Source organism: Stigmatopora nigra, chromosome 10, assembly GCF_051989575.1.
Source record: "Stigmatopora nigra isolate UIUO_SnigA chromosome 10, RoL_Snig_1.1, whole genome shotgun sequence".
Lineage (NCBI taxonomy): Eukaryota > Metazoa > Chordata > Actinopteri > Syngnathiformes > Syngnathidae > Stigmatopora > Stigmatopora nigra.
In genome coordinates, this window is record NC_135517.1 from 3,315,129 (window position 1) to 3,342,798 (window position 27,670).

Here is a 27,670-nt window from a genome sequence, read left to right on the forward strand (position 1 = left end):
TACACGTATATACACGTATATACATGTATATACATGTATATAAACATATATACACATATATACACATATACACAGATATACATAGATATACATATGTATATAGATATATATATATATAGATGTATATAGATATATATATAGATGTATATAGATATATATATGTAGATGTATATAGATATATATATAGATGTATATAGATATATTGATACATAGATATATCTATATTTAGATATATGTTATTATTATTTTTATTTAAAGAAGAATTCTATTGAGTTCCACTTTTTGCAGAGTTGGTCAAAAGTTGTATTTTTCCAAATGTGACAAATGTCAAAACAGAGTGGAAGCATGAGGTGTAAAATTGAACATGTCTAAACCACTGGACCACACTAGCAGCTCATGTTCAATTTCCCTTTCCACTTCCATATTTTTATATCTCATACTTTGGCTAAAAATTACATCAAATGGACAAGTATTTTGAACGGAAACTTAAATGGATTAAAAGAACTGAATATTCAGTTTTTATAGATCTAAAATAATACTTATTTTAACTTTTTTAATATATTTTTTGATTTTACAAAATGATTTTTGAACTAAAAACACGGAAAAAAATGATTAAAAAATGACAATAATTGATTTAAAAGGGGAAAAATCTGGAAATAGAATATACATCTCTACTCTTCATTTTAATTTGATCCTAAAACAGAAAGATGATTTATTTTCCCGGGCCACACAAACTGATGCGGCGGGCCAGATTTGGCCCCCGGACCACCACTTTGACACATGTCTTCTAAATTTTAATGCGATTGGCTGACCTTACTTATCTGGGATCGTCTCCAGCACCCCCTGAGCTCCCCTTGCCAATAAGTAGTTCGAAAAATAACTAAATATTCAACATTGCATTGCAAAGCTTTGCACAAGAATTTTGACAAAATAATCTTGACTAATTCAACAAGTTCCAAGTAGTACTTTTCATTATATTTCTAACTAATTCATCAAAAGTCCCGCCCATCCCCCCCCCCCCCCACCCCCGCCCCCCCTACAGGCGTGCACACCTCCCTTGAAAGTAGAACGCATAGTCAGAGTGGAACTCTTCATTTGGACTCTTCCTAGTGACAACGGATCGATTTGGGCCGGCAGCGCCGATGGAGATGAATTGATTGTCGCCGATAAAAGTCCAATTAAACAAAAGAACAAGCGTGGCAAAGCACTCGCAGACAGGCAGCTCTCATCTGGTCAGCTCCCCCGTCTAAGGAGGGAGGGGGTCGACGCAGGCCTTGGTTTGGGAGTTACTTGATGCGCGTGGGCGTGGAAACGCATCAGATACCTGCGCGGCGCCGACATTGATCCCGTACTTCCTTAATGATGAAAAGCGATCTTAATTGTGGTCATATATCAGCTTTCAGCAGTCAATTCTGCAGCCGTTTTGACCTTTTCCATTTAATAATAGCGAAAAGCTCGGCGCCCTCCTCCGCCCACTTGCATGCTTGCGTGCACATCTCATTCCATTTCCTGTCAGGTCTCTTCGCTATTTCCACAGTCGTAACCTTCCTCGCCGCCGATGAAGAATTGCTTCTTTTTGGGAAAGGCTGAAGAAACTTTTTCTTTTAATTTTTCATACACCTAGAGATGAATTTTTACTTGCCAGCGACCTTGACCAAAAGACACATTTCTCCACTTTTTCTTGAATGGGGACAATACTGTTAAATATGCAGATGCCATCTTAGTTTACAAAATCTTCCATCATATAGCTCCTCCTCCACTGCAAGATTTTATACAAAAAAAATCCAAAACATCAACAATGGCTGGCTCTAGAGGTGACTGTGTAGTTTTCTTCAAAAATAATGCTAAATTAGCCAAATCACCTTCTTTCTTCATACCTGGAAGTCCATATCAATTAGCATATTGTCAACTCCCGTCTCTGGACCTTTTGGCCACTGGTGTCAAAGTGGCGGCCCGCGGGCCAAATCTGGTCCGCCGCATCATTTTGTGTGGCCCGGGAAAGTAAATTATGAGTGGCGGCTTTCTGTTTTAGGTTCAAATTCAAATATAGAGTATAGATATATATTACATTTCCTGATTTTCCCCCTTTTAAATCAAAAATTGCAATTTTTTAATCATTTTTTTCAGTTTTTAGTCCAAAAATCATTTTATAAAATCTAAAAATATATAAAAATATTTTCTGTTTTCCACTTTAAAATTGAACATAATTAAAGAAAAAAATGGTGTCCTTTTAAATAAAAAAAAAAAAGATTAAATACATTAATTTTCCCTTACTAAAAAAAGCTCAAATAAACATTGTATTAGATCTCAATGAAAATTAGCCATTGTCTACAATCTTACATATTTACATATATATGTTCATTAATATGAATATAAATATGTTCATTAATACATGCTGTTTCTTATTAAATAAATCAAACTGAATTTTCCATCACAAAACTCCTCCTCCACTTCAAAAATGTTCCCCCAAAAATTCCAATACATTAACAAGGGCTGGCTCTAGAGGTGACTGTGTAGTTCCCTTCATAAAAACTGCTAAATTAGCCACATCTTATGCTTTTTTGGCGTCCTTAAATGGACTTCTCAGCCGTCCCACGCCCAGGTAGCTTCTAAGTTTCCGCACCGATACTTTTTTCTACTAAGATGAACCCCCAAATGAAGTTAGAGATGATTAATGCTCCTCCTTTCCAAGGAAATGTACACGAGCTCCTTGGCTTATCGCACTTGTGGGCTAATGACATTTTCTTCACCATCTTCCTCTGTCTCACAAGCGGTGTAATTTGATTGGGGGGCTTTATGATTGTTCTTTTATTGAGTTGCCGCAATCATGCATATGTATAGACGTGTATTCCATCTTCAGATACAATATCCCGAAGCATTTTGGAGAACGTTAAACTCAGACGTTAACTCTCGGGATTCGAACACGATGAGGTGTTGATGCCTGCCAACTTGTTTTGGCGGGTGGGGGTCCTGAAATGAAGGAATTAAATGAAGTTTTAGGAGAAATTTTCCTTGTTTGGCTTGTATACTTTTGAGTAATTTGACAAAAACGACGCAATAGCGTTAAAAGTAGAAAAAAATACTTTCCCTTGTCAAATTAAGTAGGATTGCCTGCCATATTTTCCATGTGGCTCCAGAGTTTAAGTTGCATTAGTGATAAAGAAAGAGTAAAGCCTCGCATAAATTGCATTTTTAGTTGATAAATTAATGTAGTCTTTGTTTGTTTTTGTCATTTTGCAAAATCTTTAGAGGCAATTTAAGACTGTCTGGATTTTTCTACCTACTTTTTGTGGCTAAAACTTAAAAAATGACTAAACTTGTTGGAACTTAAGTCAAAAGAATATTTTTAATCTCATTTTTTTAATTGCTTTATCCCCATTAGGGGATATGATATCCGTTTATGCTAACTTCAATTATTGCAGTGTGCTATGTAAGTTGTTTTTTTCTATTGGTTTTAAGTGAAAAAAATATATATCCAAGTTTCAAGTCAGTATAAATGGCAGATTCCGCAAAACTCTAAAAAAAATATATATGTTGACTCATCGTCTGTAATACGGCATCTAAATTAAATGGAAAATGTTGTTGTTGTTATTGTTGTTGCTAACTAAGCAGATAAACCCGTATTTTGTAAGCATTCCTCTTTTAGCCACAAAAAAAAATACTCTATGTCGTATGGATTTCGCATCTTGTGCAAATGGCTGATATTTTTCTTCAAAATCTTCACCATTAATATTGATTTACCATCAAGAACACGCATTTGGTTTTGTTAGCTTGTTTTTTTTGTACTCGCGCTGTAAACTCTGTCACTTTATCGCCTGTTATGTGTATATGTGTATATGTATATATGTGTGTGTGTGTGTGTGTGTATATATATATATATATATATATATATATATATATATATATATATATATATATATATATATATATATATATATACATACATATATAAACATATACATACATATATATATACACATATAAACATATACATACATATATATACACATACATTAAATCTGATTCTTTGCCCTTTTAATCCAAGAGGAAGATTCAAAACCTTTAAATAATCCATCCTAATGTTTTTTGTCAGAAGTGTAACCACATCTATTTGGAAAAAATACTACCAAAAACTATAAAACATCTCCTTGTCACGTGCGGCTTCATTTAAAATTCAAAGATAAGTTAAGATGTCACAGAACGGCATGTTTTTCTCTTGTTTTAAGGTGCATTTGCAGGTTTTCACATGCTAGCAAAGTGTGTGTGTCTAAGTGTGTGTGTGTGACGGATGAGACATGAAAGAATATCGAAGGGGAAGTTGTCGTCACTCTAATTTGAGAATAAGCCGTAAAGACGCTGGATCAAAGGCAGAAAGCTGTCTAAACAAGCAAACAAAAGTGACAGGCATCCATTGTCTTACTGCCGTCTTCTTTGGCTTTTCGGAGCAGCCGCGTTCAAAAGTGCGTTCGTAAAAATAGATGTTTTCTGGATTTGGGGGGGAAGATGAGAGAGACCAAAGCAAATCATCAAAAAAATTGCAAAACCTGGAAATGGCGCACCATTTAGCACCACCGCCCAATCATCTGGCCAATTTATATGTGGGCTATTTAGTTGAACTGGATTTTAATTATGGACACTGGGTCATTTAAGTCCATTAGGAACTGGATTTAGGTTGCACATCCCAAGTGGAGGAAATTGTTTTGAACTGCCGTTTGAGGACTGAATGCCCTTTTTGATTGATTTATTTATTTTCCATAGCTCATTTCATCTTCATTCCAATTTCAGAGGTGTTTTCAAGTCTGTAACGCGAGCTGGAATAATCAAAAAAGCTAAAAAAAATGGGTTTTGCAGTGGTTTTTTGACTCGTTGTGTGACATTTTAAGTTTTGATTGATGGACTAACTTGGATGGGAACTTAAGAGTTTGCGGTCGTGCACTATAAAGCTCATTTAACTTTGGATTTGCTCCTTTTTTTTAAATATGTACTGTAATTATGGATCGGGTACTGCATGGTTGGATTCTGATTCGTTTGCCGATTTTGTTCATTAGGTGGTTTCGATGTAATGAGGCTGATGTTAAGAGAGGAACTTTGGAGCAATCCAATAAAAGGAAGAAAGATGGAAGAAACATTTTTTGTAAAGAAACGTTTAAAAGATGCTATTGAAGAAACAATGTCATTTTTGTTTACAAGAAACGGCACGCTTCAGACAGCATGTACTTGTAGAATTTCTTTCATTTATTTTTAAATTAATTTCTTCCTGAAATTACTTTTGTTACTAAAAAAACAAAATGTTTACTTTCTCAAGGTTACTCTCTTGCAATCCGGTCACTTGCTCATTTCCGCCAACAATGGCAAAAACACCCAAAAATGGCTGCCAAACACCAGTCCAAATGAAGTGTCGTCAATAGCAGCCAAAGACTTACCTCAACCAATCAGAGCCCGATAAAATCGTGACCGGTCTTTTGGTCGCCGGTCTTTTGGTCACCGGTCAAATGGTGACAGAGAGTTTACTGTTGAAACCAGCTCTCTAAATTATATTCATGAGAGAGAGTTTAATATCTAAGAGAGAGTTTAATATCTAAGTACTGTTTAATATCCAACTACTGTTTAATAACTAAGTACTGTTTAATATCCAACTACTGTTTAATAACTAAGTACTGTTTAATAACTAAGTACTGTTTAATAACTATGTACTGTTTAATATCCAAGTACTGTTTAATATCCAAGTACTGTTTAATATCCAAGTACTGTTTAATATCCAAGTACTGTTTAATATCCAAGTACTGTTTAATATCCAAGTACTGTTTAATATCCAAGTACTTTTGAAACCAGCTCCCAAAATTATATTCATCATGTTTTTTGTTACATATCCAGGTCCAAGGGCTAGAGAAGAGAGCAGGTTTCCCAGACCTGGGCCAGGTGGGCTCGGCCATGAAAACTCTCCCATACGGCGGTCAACCCGGAGGAGCCGTCAAACCGCCATACCAAAGCCGAGTCTTCGGCACCTCCTTGGATCAGCCGGCCGTGAAAACCAAGCCGCCTACTTACAGTTTCTTCAACCCATACGACGCTGCCAGGAACCAGTCCCTAATGCTGGACCAGACAGGCTACCGCTCCAAACGTAAACCCTCACTGAAAACCGCCATGAAGACCAAGAAGATCTTCGGCTGGGGCGATTTCTACTTCAACGTCAAGACCCTCAAATTCAGCTTATTGGTAACTGGGAAGATCGTCGACCACATCAACGGGACCTTCACCGTTTACTTCCGCCACAATTCCTCCAGTCTCGGAAACGTGTCGGTTAGCATCGTACCGCCAACCAAAGTGGTGGAATTCCAAGTCCTCCAACAACAACAGTTCCTGCACCCCCATACGCAGCAAGTACAAATCCAGGAATCGCACCAATCCACTATCGACCCCAAAGAAATCAAGACCTTCAACTGCAGGGTGGAATACGAGAAAACCAATAGATCCAAGAAACCCAAACCCTGCCTGTACGACCCATCCCAAACGTGCTTTACGGAGCATACCCAATCCCATGCCGCATGGCTTTGCGCCAAGCCATTCAAAGTCATCTGCATCTTTATCTCCTTCTTTAGCATCGACTACAAGCTAGTTCAAAAAGTCTGTCCGGATTACAACTTTCAAAGTGAGCACCCTTACTTCGGATGAGCCGAACAGAGACGGCCGCGAATGGGAACGCTAGTCGAGTCGATTCCGAGGATGGAGCAACGAACCGTTCGTTCGTTCGTTCGTTCGATCGTTCGTTTCTCGCCTTTCCACTGCTTTGAATTGTGGATGGAAATCAAGTACCCTTGTACCTTGACTTACAAGATCCGTTGCTTAGTACACCTTTCTCATTTCTTTGCGTCTGTCAACTATCGTTTGTTTATTAAACGAAACTAACCGACTGAAAACCCCCCGAAAACCCACATCGCACAAATATGACCCGACTTGTTCATTTTTACGATGTTTTTTATTATGGTTGTCATTGACAGTACAGTGCTAGCTTTCTTTGCGGACGATCTCAACAAGACGTTCTAACAGCGTATAATGCTTTGAGATACAAGCTCCGTCCAGGATTGGATCAACTCTGAAGTCAAGGTACTATTGTATAATCAAAGTTATATAGATGCCAAGGCAAAGTCATTTCCTAATTTGCCCGGTAACTCATGTTTTTTGCAGTTGTTTCTGTAAATATTGATCTTACCCTCAACGCACTTTTTGTTGTTAGATCATTGTTTTTATCCGGAATTCCTTTTTAGACATCAGTACACCCTGGTTAGGTCCTGGGTTCAAGTCCTGGTTGGTCTACCTGTGTGGAGTTTGCATGTTCTCCCAGGGCCTGAGTGGGTTTTCTCCAGGTACTCTGGTTTCATCCCACATTCCAAAGAAATGTATGGTGGGCTGATTGGACACTTTAAATTGTCCCTAGGTATGAGTGTGAGTGTGCATGGTTGTCCTTTGTCTCCTTGTGACCTGCACCTCTGGCCCGGAGACAGCTGGGATTGGCTCCAGCACCCCCTGTGACCCTAAATAGGATAAAGCAGTTCAGAAAATGAGATGAGCCATCAGTTCACCATCCTGAGAACAAAGCAAAGTGATGAGGCAGTCACCATGTTTAAGGTATCTCAAAAAAAGTGAGTACACATCATATTTTTTGTAAATTATGTATTTTGAATGACCTTCATGGAAAGGATGGTTGTTGAAAAAGGTTTCAGTTTGCAAATGAGGAATTAATTAGAAAATGTGAAGATAAAAATTGGTAAATTAAGTCTATTATTAAACGGAATGCTTTCTGCTAAAAATGAACATATGTTTACCGTCCCATTTACTTTAAAATGGACAGTATAATACATTTGCTTTTTAAAAATATATTTTTAGATTTTACAAGATGATTTTTGAACTAAAAACACAGAAAAAATGGATTGAAAAATGACAATTATTGATTTAAAAGGCGGAAAATCAGGAAATTTAATATACATCTATACTCTTCATTTTAATTTGATCCTAAAACATGATTTACTTTCCCGGACCACACAAAATGATGCGGCGGGCCACATTTGGCCCCCGGGCCGCCACTTTGACACCTATAGTGTATATTTGACCAAATTAAAATGTACTTTTATTCCCAACATATACATTAGATATAAGTCAAATATTTAACTTTAACATTATTACTTGCATTATACCTTACACAAGGTCACATGGTCAATATTGCTAATTTAACATTAATTTAACGACCCTTCAAGTGTAAACACATTTAAAACGAGTACATTCCTAAATTAAAATAGTCCTAATACCACAAATTTACACAAATATATGCTGTGTAGTCCTATTTGTGAGATACTGTATGGCAGAAGTGGTTTATTTTTTATTTATTTATTGTTTTAATAGACTGGAAATCATTCCCCTTCGCCCTTACATTTCTATCCTATAGTTACGAGAGAGTTCTATATATGAGAAATGCTATGCCGGATATGCATACAATATGCTGTATGAACAAAAAAAAAACACATTAAAATATTTTAAACCATCTTCCAGGCGAATTTTTTTCTTTCTTTTTTTTTTAAAGGCCAAGAGCACAATTACAAAGCGACGTCGACGTCGTCGTACTTGAGATATCTCGGCAAGGACGGCCTTATGAATTAAGTTAACGTTTCATTACGATTACGAACACGCGTGGAGAGCTTCGCTGTGAAGATATGTCTTTTAATTTCCACCAAGTACATTGAAAGAAAGTTTGTTTTGGCTTTGGTATTTGAACAAGAATGCCCTAAGCATTCTGGAAATGATAACTTTTGACTTCTTTGGAGAGGCAAGATGGTTTTATTTGATATATATTTCCATTATACAGAGTGTAAATGGAAAGAAAATTGCAGCTTCACGCTAGGCTATGTTATTTTAGCGTTTTTTATATATTTTTTGATTTTGCTAAATGATTTTTGAACTAAAAAATGGATTAAAAATGACTTATTGATTTAAAAGGGGGAAAATCAGTAAATTTAATATACATCTATACTTTTTATGTTAATTTGATCCTAAAACAGAAAGTTTGCACTCATTATTTACTCTACACTCGTTTTACTTCAATTTTTAGTCAATTTATTATCTGTATGACAATATTCAACATACCGTATTTTCACGACTACAAGGCGCACTTAAAAGTCTTAAATTTTCTCTAAAATAGACAGTGCGCCTTATAATATAGTGCGCCTTATATATGGAAAAAACAGAAAACTAAAAACAAAAAACCACCACTGTTGGATATTAAAAAAAAAAATAAAACGCCTGAACTGAAACAATACTGTTAAATATGCAACTTTACAACATCTTCCATCATATAGCTCCTCCCCCACTGCAAGATTTTATACAAAAAAATCCAAAACATCAACAATGGCTGGCTCTAGAGGTGACTGTAAAGTAGTGAGTGAGTGCTTCATACCTGGAAGTCAATAGCAATTACCGTATTTTCACCACTATACGGCGCACTTAAAAGTCTTAAATTTTCTCCAAAATAGACAGTGCGCCTTATAATACAGTGCGCCTTATATATGGAAAAAATGTCATTCGTTGAGGCTGCGCCTTATAATGCGGTGCGCCTTATAGTCTTGAAAATACGGTAGTTTTTCATTTCTAAATCGAAAATAAAAGCAACCCCACTTGAGGAAGTATTTAAATTAAAAAAAAGATGCCTTCTGGTATATAATCTATCTTTCATAACTGACTCATTTTGGTTTATCTTTGTCTATTCGACTGTTTTTCCTCTTGAGAACCTCAAATTCCACAAAATTCATACATATTTTTCTCTTTAAACTCTGCCAATGAATCTGTTCCCTAAATAAAAGTTCTATTAAAGCTGTTTTCTGAGTCTCCCATCTGCTTTAACACAAAAAAATACATTCAAACATTCACTATAGTTTGTTTATTTTCCCTTTTTTATGGTTGGTTAGACACTCCAGAGAACCGACTATTAACATAAGAAACAATAAAAGTCAACTTTCCATAATATAGCCCTTTTAATGTATTATTTATTTTATGATGAATGCATTTCTTCAGGGACAGAAGATGAAAGATTGGATGAAAAACTGGCCAGAAAAAAAAATAAATAAAAAAGAATGCACTCAACCAGTTTGAACACGCAGAAGTAATCAATCGTTTCTGCTTAAAGCTTTTGGTGCACCAACAATTTATTATATACGTCTAAAATGGTACGTTGTATTTTGTTTGTGGCATAAAGCTTTAGTATGCACACTGCACTCTTGTAAAATGAGCACAAAAATGAAGATATTTTTATGTTAAGTTTTGCACATCGTTTTCCGAGTGCTTTTTAAACATGAAGAAAACAAGGTGGATGTGTTTTTAATTATCTATATGTTAAATAATACATTTGTTTCTGAGCCCTGTAATAATATAGATAATATACATATCGTTAGAATGTGTTTATTTAAGTTGTGCCATTTTATCTTTCAACAAATAGGACACTTTTACCTTACTATGTATGTTATAATGTCTATTTTCATCAGATCATGTATGTCAATGTATTTAAAAAGCTAAATAGCTTTTTTGATTAAATAAACAAACTCTAGGTATTTTGGTTACAATTTTTTAAAGTTTTTCTTTCTTCACTATATAATGTCTTGATTTTCATCAGATAATGTCATTGTATTTAAAAAGCAAACATTTATATTCCCAAAGGCTAGTAATATGTCACTTTTTATGAAGTACTTTGTTTTGGCAGAGCTTTTTTTTATTAATTAACTAAAAAATTGGCACATTTTCATTTATTCTTACTCTTACATTCAGAGTATGGCTACCAAGAAAATAACATTTGAAAATATGAATTGTTTGTAGCCCCTAGTGTAGTAACTATGTCATAGTTACTATGACATGGTTGTGTAAATTAACGTAAAAGAACGTCATTTCCCATCATTCTTTTCGCGAGACTGGATGACGTCACTATCCGTTGCCGAACACTTGCACAGCCCCCTTTTTGGAGTGCGTGTGACACCCGTGTGGTTGCAGGTTGAGCTGCTTCTTCCTTACCGGCACGGAAAAACTACTGCAAAAATGCTGTCCTTCGCCTTGAGACAACTGTCCCGGGTAAGTAAATCCATGACAAAATGTTTTAAATGCATTTTTTGGCTACGATTTTGTCCACTTTGTCAGCACGTCGCTTGCTAGCTTGCAGTACATTACAAGCTGCCTTCCCGTGTAATGAGGTGATTCGTAACCACCTGCTTGTTGTTTTTCTGTTAGTACAATTTAAAATTCCACTAATTCATTGAAATATGTTGTGTTTTTATGGTTTTTCGTTCTGATACGGTTTGTAATTTACGTGCCAAGCTAGCCAGAGTGTGTATTATGTGAGTGTGGCTGCTGCAATGATGCAACAGCCACTGCTCAGTTTCATCATGAGATTCGCTCTTGTGTTTGAATGGGATTTAAATCTAAACTGGAATATTTCACGTGTTTAAAAAAAAATCAAAAATATACAATTTAAAATCAACATTTCACTTAACCAACGTTTTTACATAGATATACCCTTCCAAGGTTTATCATTGTTTTGTCTTTGGCCTCAATTATGGTTCCAAAGTGCAAAATGAGCATGTAAAAAAACCAAAAAAAAAACAACAACTCCAAGGTAACCTAGTAAATATTAACAACCAAGTTTGGTTATGTAAGTTAAAAAAAGGCTGTTTGGGGTAATTGGAGGACACAAACCTTAATTGTATTTAGTGTTTTTATTGTTATTACATGTGCAATGAGATTTAATGCTTTGCCATAAAGTGTACTCATAAATAAGTAGTCATAAATAGATTTATATACAATAAAAATGAGGGGAGTTTAAAAAAAAGTTACAAGGGTTGTTATCACCAAGTGATTTTATAGCTATGGTAAAAAATGGTACGCTTAGGGCATTTTTTTTAATGGCCTGGCAGATTTTTATATTTGAAATTGTGTGTAACCTTTGTTTATGTTGGAGTTGTTCATTTCTTACAGGTGGTGACCATGCACATAAGGATTTGACACATGTTTAATTCATTGTAATTAATTTGTTTCCATGATAACAACGCCCAATTTAGCATATTTTTTTCAATTCTATCAAAAGGTGGTTATGAATAAAAGTAGGCTGTATTAAAATGTCAATATGCAAATATTTTTAATTATATGTAAGCACAAAAAGCTTCACCAATGCTTAAAATGTATTTTAATTGGCGGGTTTGGCTTGCAGTACTTTCTTAATTACAGAACAGAAGTTGCAGTTTTCTTTGAGTAACCCGTGATAGCCTACTCTAAACTATCACGTGATGACAAATTTCCTTAATAAGTTGTGTCCAGTGTCCAATTCATGTGCTTCTGGTAAGTTGTTACCACCAGTGATTGAAATGCAGTTAAAAATGTTGCTTGTACGGTCAGATTTTGCTGATATGATGAGACTTGTGACGATGCTACCGTGAAAAACTGATAAGGTGAGTTAAGGTTCACTCCACAAAATGACTTTCTGTTTTGCCATAATAAAAAATGAACTAAATTGCATTAGGTCAAATACTGTATTTTCTCGCATTTATGCAGTATTTGTTGCTAAAAAAAAACTCAATCAAGGGTACGGCTTATATGCGCATAAATTAGACTTGACATACACGAAATTGCAAGGTGATAAAGACGTAACACCAACACAATGCAGTTTTTTTTAAATTTAAAAATACAGAAAAGATAAACAGATTAAATACATCTTATCTAAGTAGACCGCTACGGACACACTTCCTGGTTGTACTGCTCACATGACTTCCTTTTTGAATTTTCTACTTGCAGGCCACACCCTTACGAAATGTGCAATTCATCAATCAAATTATACAGTATTTCAGAAATACCACATGCGATGATTATTATCAAGATTATCCCTTCAAAGTTACACATTTGTACTCAATATTAAAATTATGAACATGGAGGTGAAAATTGGGAATCAGGGGGCGGCTTATATGCGACAAATTGTCAAATTCAACGATTTTTTGGCCATTTTAACGGTAAGGCTAATATGTGAGAAAATACGGTAAGTGCAATTGAAAGTGTCTTTGAGTGAGATGTAAATATGGAGGTGAAAATTGTGAATCAATTGTGAAATATGAGAGAAATTGTAAAATGCAAGGCTTATATGCGGATGTGGCTAATATCGCGAGAAAATACAGTTATTCCTGACTAACATGCTCAATTAAGCATCATTCTGTAAGCTAGTTTTTTAAGTTATGGGACTCGGAAAAGTCGTCCTAAGCAACGAGTGGATTTAAATGCTGCCCAGTGTTGCGTGGCAGTGTGCCACTGCATCCGACAGCTGAGTGACTCCAGGATCGGCTTCACTGGCGTTTTTAAAGTCTTGATTGTCAGTCTGAAAACTCTCCGACCCGGATCAAGTGAAGCCGCCGAGGGCTTTTCCTCCCATCAGCGCACATCCCGATTCCCTCAGTCGTCCTGACTGAATCACGGAGCAATTTGTAACGGACAGCCTTCCTATTAGCCGTTGACAGAGCAAAGGAAACTGTGTCAGACTGACGGATGCTTCTGCTTTTTTGCTCCTACCTCACGTTTCTTTCTTTCCTTCTCTTTAATCCTCATTTTTTTTCTCCTTGTCCCACCCGACTGATTGTTCGGTATGACCATTGATGGACGGCAGTCATCTGTAAAATTGACTCGCCTCAAGAGTCGCCTCGGAAAATGGGCAGCAATAATACAGGGGAAGGAAGGATGAATGGAATGTTTTAGTTTTCTTACCCTCAGTCTTTTTTTTTCGTGATGGGAAGGGAGGCTGCTTTAAGTCAGGATAGGTACCGGAGAAAAACTAAACAGGGGTGTGTTTGTAGAATGGTGATAGTTGTGTTAGCTCTATCTGTAAATATATATATTTTTTAAATGAATCGTCTTGGTCATAGGTCCATTGCTATTGAAAATGAAAAATGTCACTGTTAATTTGGTCCTTCACTCAAAAGAATTTGCAATTAAAAGCAAATCTTTGGATTTAGATTATTTTCTTGATTTTCTGGAACATTTTGAGTTTGTTTTTATTGATAGGCTTTACAAGCAGGGGTGAACCATAAGCCAATTATAAGAGATTTAGTTTACACACTTAGAGAAGGTGAATAAATTTAATCCCTCGTCTATTAGCCTCAGGCATCCATTTCTGGCCACCATGTAAAATTTCAACTCTCTACGTTGCACAGTTTGGACAAACGTCGCGAGAGAATCTCAACATACACACACACACTCACATACACACTTGTCTATTAGCATCAGACATCCGTTTCTGGCCACCATAGAAAATTTCAACTTTCTATGGTGCACAGTTTGGACTAACTTAGGGAGAGAATCTTAACATACACACTCACATACCCGTAAATCACATTTTATAGGGTTATAGATAAGCTAACAGGCACTCGTATAAATAAACTGTGTTTTGAATTCTTGGAATTTTTTTCCATGGGTGTAGCATTACAGTATTAGCCTGAAAACTATCACCTTTGGATTCTTTTTAAAGGATTGTTCAAAGTCTACCCTCACTTTGGGTAAAAAAATGACTGCTAAACACGGAATTTGATCTAAAACGTATTTGGTCTCCCATCTAATTCAATAAAAGTGAACATAAGATTGGGCCTTTTAAAAAAGTAGCCGTACGCCAATTGTGATGAGTCAGTTTCATTGAATTTTAGAGCCTGCCCTTTTTTTTGTCGTTTTCTTCAAGTTCACCTTAGACCGAGTCATCTGTTGCCTAAAAATACTCAACGTGTGACACATTTGGTGCTTGTATCTTGGCCCCCACCCTGCCCGGATGACTTTATGTCACGATTATTAATTAATCCCGGCTCACCGTCGGTCGGCAAGGGGAAATGAGGCGGCAAAGCTTGCGGGTAGACCGTAGGGAACTGACCCGTGTTTGTTAAAAAGCACCCCCATGTTCCACTCGGAGGCAAATTTGATGAAAAGCTAATAAAAAAGGCCACGCCGGTCTGTGCTTAACGGCACAAGGAGACGGGAGCGGTGAGTTCAAGAGTTTTTCTGGCATTCTGTGCCATCGCCATGGAGCGTAGACAGCAAAGGACAGTTTTCGTCAAAGTTTAACGACCCGTGTGATTTCTCCGCCAGGTCTTTTCTCCCCCACCTGCTTTTTCCCAGAACCCAGCAGGGGAAAGGGGGTCAGGGCTATGTTCCCTTTTTCCTATCTTCACTGCTACAGGTGACAGGAGGCCAGGGCAAAGTGTAGAGCACCTTGGCCATTAACATGCCGACTGCCTCCCTTGGTGTGTCACCGTTGTCCTCGTCGCCACCTGCAGGAGCAACGCTAGAGGCGGGAAGGATGTCCAATCATGAGCTGTTTTGTTTTCAGGACTTGTGAGAGAATGTCAGTGCGAGTGTAGTCATTGACGTAGTGGCCTTTCGAGCAGCTGGCGTTGTAGATGTTAATGAAAGTGTCCTATTTCATACCAACGACAGAATATTTCTATACCATGTACAAACTTTTCTTAAGATTTTCTTAAGTAACACATTTGTACTGCCTACTAAAACAATGAAAATGGAGGTTAAAATTGTGAATTTCTGTGTCACGTACGAAGATTTTTCTTGAGATTTTTCTTGAGATTTTTCTTGAGATTTTTCTCGAGATTTTTCTTGAGATTTTTCTCGAGATTTCTTGAGATTTTTCTTGAGATTTTTCTTGAGATTTTTCTTGAGATTTTTCTTGAGATTTTTCTTGAGATTTTTCTTGAGATTTTTCTTGAGATTTTTCTTGAGATTTTTCTTGAGATTTTTCTTGAGATTTTTCTTGAGATTTTTCTTGAGATTTTCCTTGAGATTTTTCCTTGAGATTTTTCTTGAGATTTTTCTTGAGATTTTTCTTAAGTAACACATTTATACTGCCTATTAAAACCTTGAAAATGGAACTGAAAATTATGAATATGGGGCGGCTTATACGAGAGAAATTGTCAAATTCAACGATTTTCAGAGTGCAGCCATATACGGCAAGGCTGCAAATATGCAAGAAAGTACGATAATTTCAACAATTATACCACCATACAAAAAGATGCAGAAACCATAAAAATATAATTCTTGTTCCATCATAAAACACATAACATTACCCACAAACCAATGCTGCTCTTTTAATCATGTTGATCACCGTCAGTGACAGTAAATGAGTTCACATCCATTAGATTAGACGCTCTGAAGATGATAAACCCTAGACACAATGGATCTTGTCACAAAACAAGGCAACCCTTTGCTCTCCCTCTGTTTGTCAAATCCAAATCACCATGCGCTACATTAACTACGCCTGCTGGTGTACTTTTGTATTCACTTTCAGCCAAGTCTCCAGCTTTTTAATTGCTTTATAATGGCACTGTTGGAGGGGGGCCGTCCCTCCCACCTCAACGCACACTGACTAACGATAACTATCGACCTATGGTGGCGGCGGGGGTGTTTTCGACTGTAGTTGTCATTTTTAACCGCTGATTAAGTGACTTATGACTGCCATTTTGTTAGGAGTCCAATCAACCTTCTGACTTTTACATTGTATGTTTGTGCGGTCACTTTATGCGTGTTTTTTTTTAGATATATTCTTAGAACTGTCTTAAAACTGTGCAAAGATGGATTCATCAAAGGCTTGTAAACACCTGACCCACATTTTTCTCCTTTTTGGTTGTTTTGAAAGCAACTGGCTCAAATAATTTTCTTCTCGCCCACAGAGGAAAATGTTCAATACAATTTGATGTGTGTACAATGAATATAAACAGAATTGGGTTTAAGGATTTTCAAATTCTGATGTTTAAGGTATATACTGTGTTCCAGATACATCTTGATGCTAACTTTTACTGACAGTTTTAGAAAAAAATTCAATGACAATTTTCCAAACATGGCTGCTAAAACAATAGGGGAGGTTAAAAGGAAAAAATGTATCATTTGAAGTCAAAGTGAAAGTAAAACGTGGGTATAATTTGCACATTGACTAACGGAAAGATGATTGAAGGGTGCCATTTTGTGAGTTGATAATTACCGTATTTTCCTTCATACATTTGTAACTGAATAAAATGACTGAATCAAGGGTAAGGCTTATATGCGCATAAATTAGACTGGACATGAAACGCCATAACACAAGACAATGTGGATAATACAGTCATTTATTTCAAAATAGAGAAAAGATAAACAGATAAAATGCTAAACTAAATTTATTTTGATGTCTATGAATGAAATTCAAGAAAAAATATAAACCATATCTTGCATAAAATGTGAAAATTGCTTCCTCAAGGTGCTTTCAAAGTAACACATTTGTACTCCCTATTATAAATATGAAATTGTAAAATTCAATAATTTTTAAGGCAATTTTAAGGTTACGGCTTATGTGAATGCGGCTTATATGTGAATGCGGCTTATATGCAGATGCGACTTATATGTGAATGCGGCTTATATGCGAGTATATACAGTTACCACTTCATATTAATTGCATGTTATTGACTTTTTGTTTGCCTTTCAGTTGTAAACATGTATTCCAATCAAAACATGTTTTTCAGACTAGTAGTTTGATGTAAAAGAAGGTCCATCTAAAAAAATAAATAATCCTTATATTGTCTTCACCAACACACACAGTGGAACATTGCAGTTGTCAAACTGGCCACGTCCAGATTAGATAAAAGAGAAGTGCTGAATCCCTTTTCTGTTTGAGTATATACACAGGGGCTGTAAAAAAATGTCTTTGCAAAAAGTGCTGATGCCAGTGTAATGAGCAACCATGCTGATAATTCCTATCATGAAAACATGCCAGTGTCCAATTCCATCAGGCTGGGTATTAGAAATGAATAATTAAGGATTAGACTATTGTAATCATCATAGAGTTCATTTCATGTAGTTACAGTAGCGCTTCTGTTAAATTCTTTAAATGTAGACTAGTCCTCAGTCAAAATAAAAGCCAGATTAGTCAAGATAGTTGTATCTGATGTATATATTTTTTTTGTTTTTGTTATGTTACAGCCACTGTGCCAGCGCGCCCCAGCACGCATCTGCGCACGCGGTCAGCACGCCGCCACCCGCGTTGTGGACGAAGACCGGCCGTGGACTGGCCAGGAAAGTCTGGCTCAAGATGACCCGGAGATGTGGGATCTGCTTTTGAAGGAGAAGGATCGGCAGTGTCGTGGCTTGGAGCTAATTGCATCAGAGGTAAAAAAAAAATATATATAAAGAAATACGAGAAAAGTTCCGAAGTTCTCGAGCTGGATTTTGATTGGTGTTTCAGAACAATGTTCCCTCTAAGCCAGGGGTGTCAAACTGTTAGTCTGCGGGCCGAATACAGCTTAATTTGAGATCAACTGGGTCAGACCACTAAACTCATTGCAAAATTAAATAGAACTAACAATAAGCCCACTTTTTGCCTTTGTATTAGTCACTAATACTAATAATTAGTGCAAAGAATGAGTAAATTATCAAAATGTTTATTAAAATAATTTTTCTTTTACATTATGAACAATATATCATGAACAAGAGAATAACATAAGAACATAAATAAATGTCAATTCATGTTGTCTGCATGTACTAAAACAATGCACCCCTAGCGGATAATACAAGAACTACATATTTTAAAGAAAATGTGTATATATATTATATATGTGTATGTATATATATTTTGCAGCTATCTTCCCCGGGCCGTACCAAACCACCAGACGGGCCGGATCCGGCCCGCGGGCCGTATGTTTGACACCACTGCTCTAAACTATGCACGCAATTGCGCACTACTCTCGTCTTCTCTGCTACTCTCGTCTTCTCTGCGCACCAGCTATCATATGGTGCGCAGTAAATAAAATCCAAACTTTATTTTTTATTTATTCTTATTTTTTTACCCATGATGGCGCCGTTTATGTGGCAGTCAGTGGCAGTAGTTCTGTCCACTCTTATGTTTTAAACGTGTTTTAACGTGTTTTAAAGCATGTTTTACATGAAAAAATAGAAGGAACATTGGTTCAGAAGCACAGCCGCCCACCATTGATGAAAAGTGTTTCTAGGTCAGTTTATTTGCAAGCACCAAAGCAACTAGGGTTGAGCGTCCGGTTTTCATTTGAAGGCGATATCTTATTTGACAAGGTTTTTTTGTCTGCCGCCTGCTCCTTCCTCGCCCCAGTAGCTGCTCGGCGAAATGTGTCGACCGCCTCTCCGCGTAAAGCCATAGCGCTCTGGTGAGAGATAAGGCTGATATCTTCATTCTGCCCACTCCACGCTTTGCGCTGCGAGCAAGAAGAGAGTGCAGTGCAGCTTCTACAGGCACTCGGGTGGATTTTTCACCAAGTGCCATCACAGTCTCGGTCTTTGTAACTAACACTTGTAGCAAATTCATTGTGTTAGGCTATTTGAAGCAGAAATTTGGCACATCAACTTGTGCTTTTGGGAGGATTGTTGGGTATTTCACCTGTTTTAGACAGTGCTTTTTAGAATCTTTTTGGAAGTTCTGGTTTTTCTCGTGTCAAAGTGGCGGCTCGGGGGCCAAATCTGGTCCGCCGCATCATTTTGTGTGGCCCGGGAAAGTAAATGAGTGCCGACTTTCTGTTTTAGGATCAAATTAAAATAAAGAGTAGAAATGTATATTAAATTTCCCGATTTTCCCCCTTTTTAAATCAATAATTGCAAATTTTAACCCATTTTTTCCCAGTGTTTTTAGTCCAAAAACCATTTTGTAAAATTTAAAGATATATATAAAAAAATCTGTTTTCCACTTTCCACAATATTGAACATAATTAAAGAAAAAATTGGTTTCCTATTGAAATGAAAAAAAAAACAACTTGAGTCTGACACCCTTGCCATAAATGATTTTTTTGCTCATTTTGGTTGTACTGTCAAAACAAAATTTCACAACAGAAAAACCTATTTGATTTATGGTTGACCTTATTGACAACTGATCAATTAGAAGCATCATCCAGTCTAAGTTCATATCACCAAGTGATGTTTTTTTAAGGCAAACTAAAAATGACTGCAAAAACACAGACTTTTGCTGTCCCTCAAGTTATAGATAAAAAATATGACTTGGCTCTTATTGCCTAACCCACTTTAATTTGCTGTCCTCACGGCCTCTGTTGTCATGCAATTCATCGGTGTGCTTTATGTTTTCTCACGGCAGAATTTTTGCAGCCGAGCTGCTCTGGAGGCTCAGGGCTCCTGTCTGAACAACAAATACTCTGAAGGCTACCCTGGGAGAAGGTGAGCATATCTGTCAGCTAAGTGCATACCATCCTCTTAGTGTTGTAATTACATGCGTAAACACTAGTATACAAATGGAATTAACTCGCTGCTATCGACAGTGATAGATATCCAATCCATTTGGATTGGGAGAATCTGCCCGGCAACTGATCGCCAAACTGAAACAATATCGTCAAATGCCAGTTCTAACTCGTTTCTTGTCTCCGCCTTCACAGATATTATGGAGGTGCAGAAGTGGTGGATCAAATTGAGCTGCTGTGCCAAAAGCGAGCCCTGGAAGCATTCGACCTGGATCCCGCCAAGTGGGGCGTCAATGTCCAGCCTTACTCGGGATCTCCTGCCAACTTCGCCGTCTACACTGCCGTCCTCAACCCACATGACCGCATCATGGGTCTTGACCTTCCGGATGGAGGACAGTCAGTACTTTGATGCTTAAGCCATTGAAAATATGATAGGAAATATATATTTTTTCCATTAACTTGATGTGATGTGTTTTACTGTGTAACAGTTTGACCCATGGCTACATGTCAGATGTGAAGAGGATCTCGGCTACTTCCATCTATTTTGAGTCCATGCCCTACAAACTGAATGTAAGCAGACCTCACTTTACCTTCTACTTATTGCTTGTTCACACTCTTAAATCTTTTAATAATGCAAATGCAATTAACCTATCTTCTTGCATATATGCCGTATTTAGCACTTAAAAAAATGACGGAATCAAGGGTGCGGCTTATATGCGCACAAATTAGACTTGACCTGCATGAAACTGCAAGGTGACAACGACGAAACGCCATAACACAAGAAAAATTAATTTGGATGTCAACTATATCTTGCATAAAACGTGAAAAAACTCACTTACTTGCCTGACTTTGCTTGCTCAGGGTGCCACGATCTTACCTAGGGATGAGAAACTTTTTATCAATTTGTCTATGTGCAGGCAACACCCTTAAGGAATGTTCATACATTATCTAAAAAATACCATATGTGATGATTTTTCCTTTCAAAGATTTAAAACCATGAATATGGAGGTGAAAATTGTATATCTGGGGGCTCTTGTAGTAGAGAAATTATAAAATTCCACCATTTTAAGGCAGTTTTAAGGGTGCGACTTATATGCGTATGCGGCTAATATGCCAGAAACACGGTAATTGGAAATACAGTTTTTGTAACATTTTCAAAGTGTGGCATAGTCTGCCAACAAGTAATATATGAGCACAGGTGAATGGAATAATGGCTAAAAACAATGTCACTAGGAATGGCAGGACATTTTAGATAGTCACATTTCTTTGGCTGGAATAGTACCTGTGTCGATAAAATGTCTGATTATTAATGAGCATTGCGATGACCAATGGAACAAATCCCTATCATGGCATCTTGAGTCCATCAAGGCATTTCTCATGATGGCACTGAGAATCAACCCCGCCTAAGCTTTGTGATGCATGGGCAGGCCGGGAACTCTCTCTGTGGGAGAGATAATGGGAAATCGACATGCCGACCATCACCGCGAGCTCTGTCCTCTTCACACTGGTCAGTTTGATAGAGCGAGGGGCACAGCCCGAGATGTGCTCTGCAGATGGGAGATGATCAGATTGTCTAAATAGTGCGTTCCTCTTTTCACTTGTCTCACTTCATCTTTCGCTCGCCCGTCTTTTTTCTCAAACTCAACAGACATTTCTCCTAATTTGACTTTTTCCAATAAATGTGCACAGTCTAATGCAGGTTTGGGCAAAGTGTTCGGCCACATTGACTTTAAAAATTTTGACAGATGGGCCGGGTCAGCTCAAGATATGATACATATAAAAAAAGTGCATCCGTTAACAGTACATATGAAACATAAACTGAAAAAAAGGATTAAAGTATTAACATACTCATCACTCATCATTAAAGTATAAAGTACAAAATGAAGTAAAAAAGAATGTATTAAGAAATATTATAATGTCATTTAAAAAAAAGATAGAAGTGCTATAAATCACGAAAAAAATAATAAAAATAAATAAAATAAAAATTGGACAACGTTGGCGGGCCGGATTAAAAAGCCTAACGGGCCATATTTGGCCCGCGGGCCGTAGTTTGCATAGTAGTCTGGTCTAGTGACTTGCTCTACTTTGAGCTTACTTGTCCAAATTTTTCTTTTAAAATAAATGTCATCCTTCTTTTAAGGTAGGCGAGTTACTTAAAAAAACAGTCAAATAGAAGTATAATCTCTCTTTGATGTTGTTTGCAATGGCGCTAGAGATAGCTAACTTTTTTCCTCCCATCCTCACTCTTTGTGTCATTTAATCTGGTTCCTTTCCAACTTCTCTACTAAATCTCCTCTCCTCATCCCTGCATTTTGTTTTTTTGCTCCTCATGAACGCTCCTGCGCCCCTCCAGCCTTCGACAGGACTCATCGACTACGACCAGCTGGAGCTGACGGCCAAGCTGTTCCGGCCCCGCCTCATCATCGCCGGCACCAGCGCCTACGCCCGCCTCATTGACTACGCTCGCATCAAGAAGGTAACGCACCACACCTGCCCTTGACCCTGTGTCTCTTAGGCATTTTCTTATCCTCTATCCAGCTGCTGGTGTGTCAAAGTTAGATACAGATCATATACACTGAAAGGTTTGGAATTAAAGTGGAATGCCATGTGTGGGAAAAATAAACACACTATCTGTAATTCACTATATATGTTAACTAAAGTCTTTTTTAATTTTTTAAAACATTCGTAAAGCTAAATTGTTTTTAATACACTCGTCACTGCATGGGTTGGGATAGGTACAGTGTTTTCACGACTATATGGCGCATCACATTTAAAGGCGCACCATCAATGAATGACATTTTTTTCCATATATGAAGCACACTGGATTATAAGGCGCCCTGTCTATTTTGGATAAAATGTAAGACTTAATTGTGCCTTATATTCGTGAAAATACGGTAGTTGGAGAGATATAAAAATGGATGTTGTTTTTTCAAAAATGGAAATGACTTTAAAATTCTCAGCATGTCTTGTGATGGCTTTTTTGTAGAAAACTTTTAATCATTTTATTCAGCTTTCTAATTGGCCCATTCTTTCCCAAAGGAATACTATTGCGTATTGATGTTGAGCACAATGTATTATTTTAATTCACAATGCTTGTGGACATGACATCTTAAAATTAACGACAGCAACGATTCCATTAAATAAACCAAACAATTCATTTTTATTTGAGCTTAATTTTGACATTAGAACAGATTTCCTCACACACAATAATATCCATTATCTTATTCTCAAGTTAAAGAGAAAGCAGACACTCCAGAGTAACTTTAAACCACACTTCACTCTTGAAAGTACTTCCATAGAGCTTGTCATCTTTTTTTATTTTTTTTGTTATACCTACCTACCCCCTGATTTGTCTCGGGTGCACAGCTCCACTTTAGCAAGACGCCATCAGACGGAGTGTCCCACCATTATTAAGATCCATAACGGCTCTGCCACTACACCTGAAGTAAAGCCATATCTCTCCACCTCCTACTAGCGAGTCTCCGTGGAATCGTTCACTGTTTTATGGCACAAACTGACGGACCCCAGGACAGATTTTCAGTGTCATTACCTGGATGGCCTTTGAAATGACACCCACACTTGAACACCCAGCCACACACACACACGAATCCCAACCCTTTAACAGACGGCCATCATCACCAGAGGACCCAAAAACAAACATGTTGTGATCTAGTTAAGATGGGACACATTTTCATGATAAGGCAAATTTTTTGCCAGAGCGCTAAAAGGTTGCGGCGCTCTGATCCCTCGCCAGAAAGTCTTTTGCATCCTGGCAATTTGCTTATTTCGAGTGCCTCCTCTCCATGAATGTTGGCAAAGACGAGTCCCACGTTGGCATATTATTTGTTATGTGGGTCCCTTAAAATAACGCTGATTGCTAAATACACTTGGTCTCATTTAAATGCCTTGGGTGGATATGCTAATTGCGTGACCAGTCTTTTGGTCGCCGGTCTTTTTGTGACAGAAAGTTTACTGTTGAAACCAGCTCTCAAAATTATATTAATGAGAGAGAGTTTAATATCTAAGTACTGTTCAAATCAGCTCTCAAAATTATATTCATTTGAGTTTAATATCTAAATATCTACTGTTTTCAACAGTACTTAGAAATTAAAACAGTACTTGGATATTAAACAGTATTTAGATATTAAACAGTACTTAGATATGAAACAGTACTTAGATATGAAACAGTACTTAGATATGAAACAGTACTTAGATATGAAACAGTACATAGATATGAAACAGTACTTAGATATGAAAGAGTACTTAGATATGAAACAGTACTTAGATATTAAACAGTACATAGATATGAAACAGTACTTAGTTATTAAACCGAACTAAGATATTAAACAGTATTTAGATATTAAACAGTACTTAGATATTAAACAGTACTTAGATATTAAACAGTACTTAGATATTAAACTGATATGATATGATTGTACGTCCATCATTGTTAGTGGTACTGAAAGAGTAAAGTTTTCAACATGAGTTCCGTTTCATGTTCAATTTTTTTTTGGTCTTTCTTAGCTGTGTACTGACATCAAAGCTTACATGCTAGCCGACATGGCTCACATCAGCGGCCTGGTGGCCGCAAAAGCCATCCCGTCTCCATTCGAACACGCCGACTTGGTCACGTCCACCACGCACAAGTCCCTCCGAGGAGCCAGGTAACAAACCAATCGGCTCCCTCGAAATATTTACATCATTTATTTCTCAAACTGGCCTTTTATCTGTCCAGGGCGGGGCTCATCTTCTTCCGCAAGGGCCTCCGCTCGGTGGACAAGAAAGGCAAAGAGATCATGTACGACCTGGAGGACAAAATCAACTTCTCAGTCTTCCCCTCACTGCAGGGCGGTCCTCACAATCACGCCATCGCAGGTGTCGCCGTGGCCCTCCGGCAGGTAAAGATTAAGTCGTAAAAATGATTAGCTATTAATAATATGTCTTTGATGTTTAACAATCTCGCCGTTGTTATGATTTCAGAGTCAATCTCCTATGTTCAAAGAGTACATTGCCCAAGTTATCAAGAACTCAAAGGCCATGGCCAGCGCCCTGCTAAGCAAAGGCTACACTCTGGTATCAGGTAAGCTCTTTTGGAATGACAGGGCGGATGTTTTGTAAGGAGTTATTCAACCGGAATAATGAATTTTTGCCTTTGTTTGGTGGTGTAGTTATTTGTGTTGGGGGCTTACACTCTTCTCTGCACAGCAGCAATCATATGGCGCGCAGTAAATAAAATCCAAACTTTTTTTTTACTCCTTTCCCCAAGATGGCGCTGTTTACGCAGCAGCCAGTGGCAGTAGCTCTGTCCACTCTTATGTTTTTTGTGTTTTACAGCATGTACACAAATTTACATGAAAAATTAGCATTCATATATAATATATATGTACATAGTTCACAGTCTCGCTTTGGATGCTCTGTAGATGCCAATATCTAGCAGCAGGTTTTCTTTTGTAAATCCAGCCGGAATGATAGTGAGCATCAAATTAGTGTGCTCGCCGTCATACTGGGTGTATTGACAAAAAAATATATATATCCCAGCAGTCAGTATGCAGTACTTTTTCTACGGAGAAAATAGTAGAGTCGGGGGCTGCTTGCTGTAGAGAATGGTGTACCCTATCGACTGATTTATTTTATTTTATCGTGATAACAATTTTAGTATTGGTCCATATATAAGGCGCACTGGATTATAAGGCGCCTTGTCTATTTTGGAGAAAATTTAAGACTTTTAAGTGCGCCTTATACGGTAATAATAATTTTAATGCTAACTTTGCTTGCTTTAGGGGGGACCGAAAACCACTTAGTCCTGGTGGATCTCCGACCTAAGGGTATTGATGGCGCCCGGGCCGAAAGGGTGCTGGAGCTGGTCTCCATCACGGCTAACAAGAATACCTGCCCCGGCGACAAGAGCGCCCTGACGCCCGGTGGACTCCGGCTTGGTAAGGAACACCATTTTTTTTCTTCTTTAGACATTTTAAAAGTTAAAAGGAAAAATAAACTTATAACTCTACAGTAATAAGGCAAAATATCTTAGTTATATTCATCTCGGGCTTCACAGAATCTTCGTATAATAATTTTGTTTGCTTGTTTGGTTTCAAAGTACAAAAAAAAATAAAAAATAAAATCATGCACGCATATGGAAATGAGTCAGCTACCAATTAAGCCATGAGCGCTGCAGTGCATGATTAATTAAATATGTTTAACTTTTTAATCATCTTCCAGGAAGTTCACAAGCACCACATTTATTCAGCCCCATTTTTTTTTCTTTTTCGCATAATATCAAAGCTAGATCTTTACCTCTCCATGTTGATTTGTAATGCATCCTTACTCATACACTGATAGTGTTTGGCTCCCCAAACAAAAAAAAAGAATTGACTGGCGTTACTTTATTTCAATGTATTTTTTTTCTTTTTGTCTATCGCAGGTGCTCCAGCTCTGACCTCACGTCAGTTCAAAGAAGCTGACTTTGTGCAGGTCGTGGAGCTCATGGACGAGGGCTTCAAGATCGCATTGGACGTGAAGAAAAAGACAGGTGAGGGTAGCGGAACACGGTGCTCGGACGTTTGGTCGCCGGTTGTTTGGTCGCCGGTCAAATGGTGACAGTGTTTACTGTTGAAAGCAGCTCCCAAAATTAGATTCATGACCGAGAGTTTAATATCTAAGTAGTGTTTAATATCTAAGTAGTGTTTAATATCTAAGTAGTGTTTAATATCTAAGTAGTCTTTAATATCTAAGTAGTGTTTAATATCTATGTAGTGTTTAATATCTCAGTACTGTTTAATATCTAAGTACTGTTTAATATCTAAGTACAGTTTAATGTCTAAGTACTGTTTTATGTCTAAGTACTGTTTTATGTCTAAGTACTGTTTAATATCTCAGTACTGTTTAATATCTCAGTACTGTTGAAACCAGCTCTCAGAATTATATTCATGAGAGTTTAATATCTAAATATCTACTGTTTACAACAGTACTTAGATATTAAACAGTACTTAGATATTAAACAGTACTTGGATATTAAACAGTACTTAGATATTAAACAGTACTTGGATATTAAACAGTACTTAGATATTAAACAGTACTTGGATATTAAACAGTACTTAGATATTAAACAGTACTTAAGTACTGTCTAAAATCTAAGTACTGTTTAATATCTAGGTACTGAACACATCGCAAAGGATGGCTGATAATTGCCGACCAATCACGTTGGATGGCCTGTGTTGGCATAGGTTATTAAACTCTTCATGTCTCCTTGCAGGAAAGTTGCAAGACTTTAAGAACTTCCTTCTGGAGGACCCCGAGACGGTAGCACGTATCGCTGAGTTGCGCCATCGCGTGGAAGCCTTCGCCAGGCCTTTTCCCATGCCGGGTTTCCATGACCATTAGAAAAAAAACATTCTATAAGAATAATAAAGCCTCGTATTGAGGTGAAAGGATAC

The 27,670-nt window shown here is 37.3% G+C and overlaps 2 protein-coding genes across 3 annotated transcripts in view; both read left to right on the plus strand.

The window, feature by feature from the left end:
- nxph4 (neurexophilin 4) overlaps positions 1–8,538 on the plus strand; it is a 46,337-nt gene extending 37,799 nt beyond the window's left edge. For both annotated transcript variants that reach the window (XM_077727267.1, XM_077727266.1), the window contains exon 2: positions 5,875–8,538. In XM_077727267.1, the coding sequence (XP_077583393.1) occupies positions 5,875–6,672 (798 nt within the window). In that variant the 3' untranslated portion in view covers positions 6,673–8,538. The remainder of the gene's footprint in view (positions 1–5,874) is intronic.
- A 2,416-nt stretch (positions 8,539–10,954) lies between these two features.
- shmt2 (serine hydroxymethyltransferase 2 (mitochondrial)) lies at positions 10,955–27,623 on the plus strand. The gene is made up of 12 exons (XM_077727085.1): positions 10,955–11,103; positions 18,007–18,192; positions 20,138–20,217; positions 20,433–20,633; positions 20,726–20,807; positions 22,591–22,713; positions 24,762–24,901; positions 24,973–25,135; positions 25,218–25,317; positions 26,018–26,173; positions 26,659–26,766; positions 27,490–27,623. Exons 1-12 carry the CDS (start codon positions 11,071–11,073, stop codon positions 27,615–27,617), a joined length of 1,500 nt encoding a protein of 499 aa, XP_077583211.1. The 5' UTR covers positions 10,955–11,070; the 3' UTR covers positions 27,618–27,623.
- Positions 27,624–27,670: the final 47 nt, after the last annotated feature.

What these genes read in the sequence shown, in the direction of transcription:
- shmt2 (XM_077727085.1), top strand. Translation starts at nt 11,071, where the DNA reads ATGCTGTCCTTCGCCTTGAGACAACTGTCCCGG. An exon ending in TGGAGCTAATTGCATCAGAG is followed by an intron (nt 18,193 to 20,137) that starts GTAAAAAAAAAA and finishes TTCTCACGGCAG; the next exon opens with AATTTTTGCAGCCGAGCTGC. An exon ending in TCGCCGTGGCCCTCCGGCAG is followed by an intron (nt 25,136 to 25,217) that starts GTAAAGATTAAG and finishes TTATGATTTCAG; the next exon opens with AGTCAATCTCCTATGTTCAA.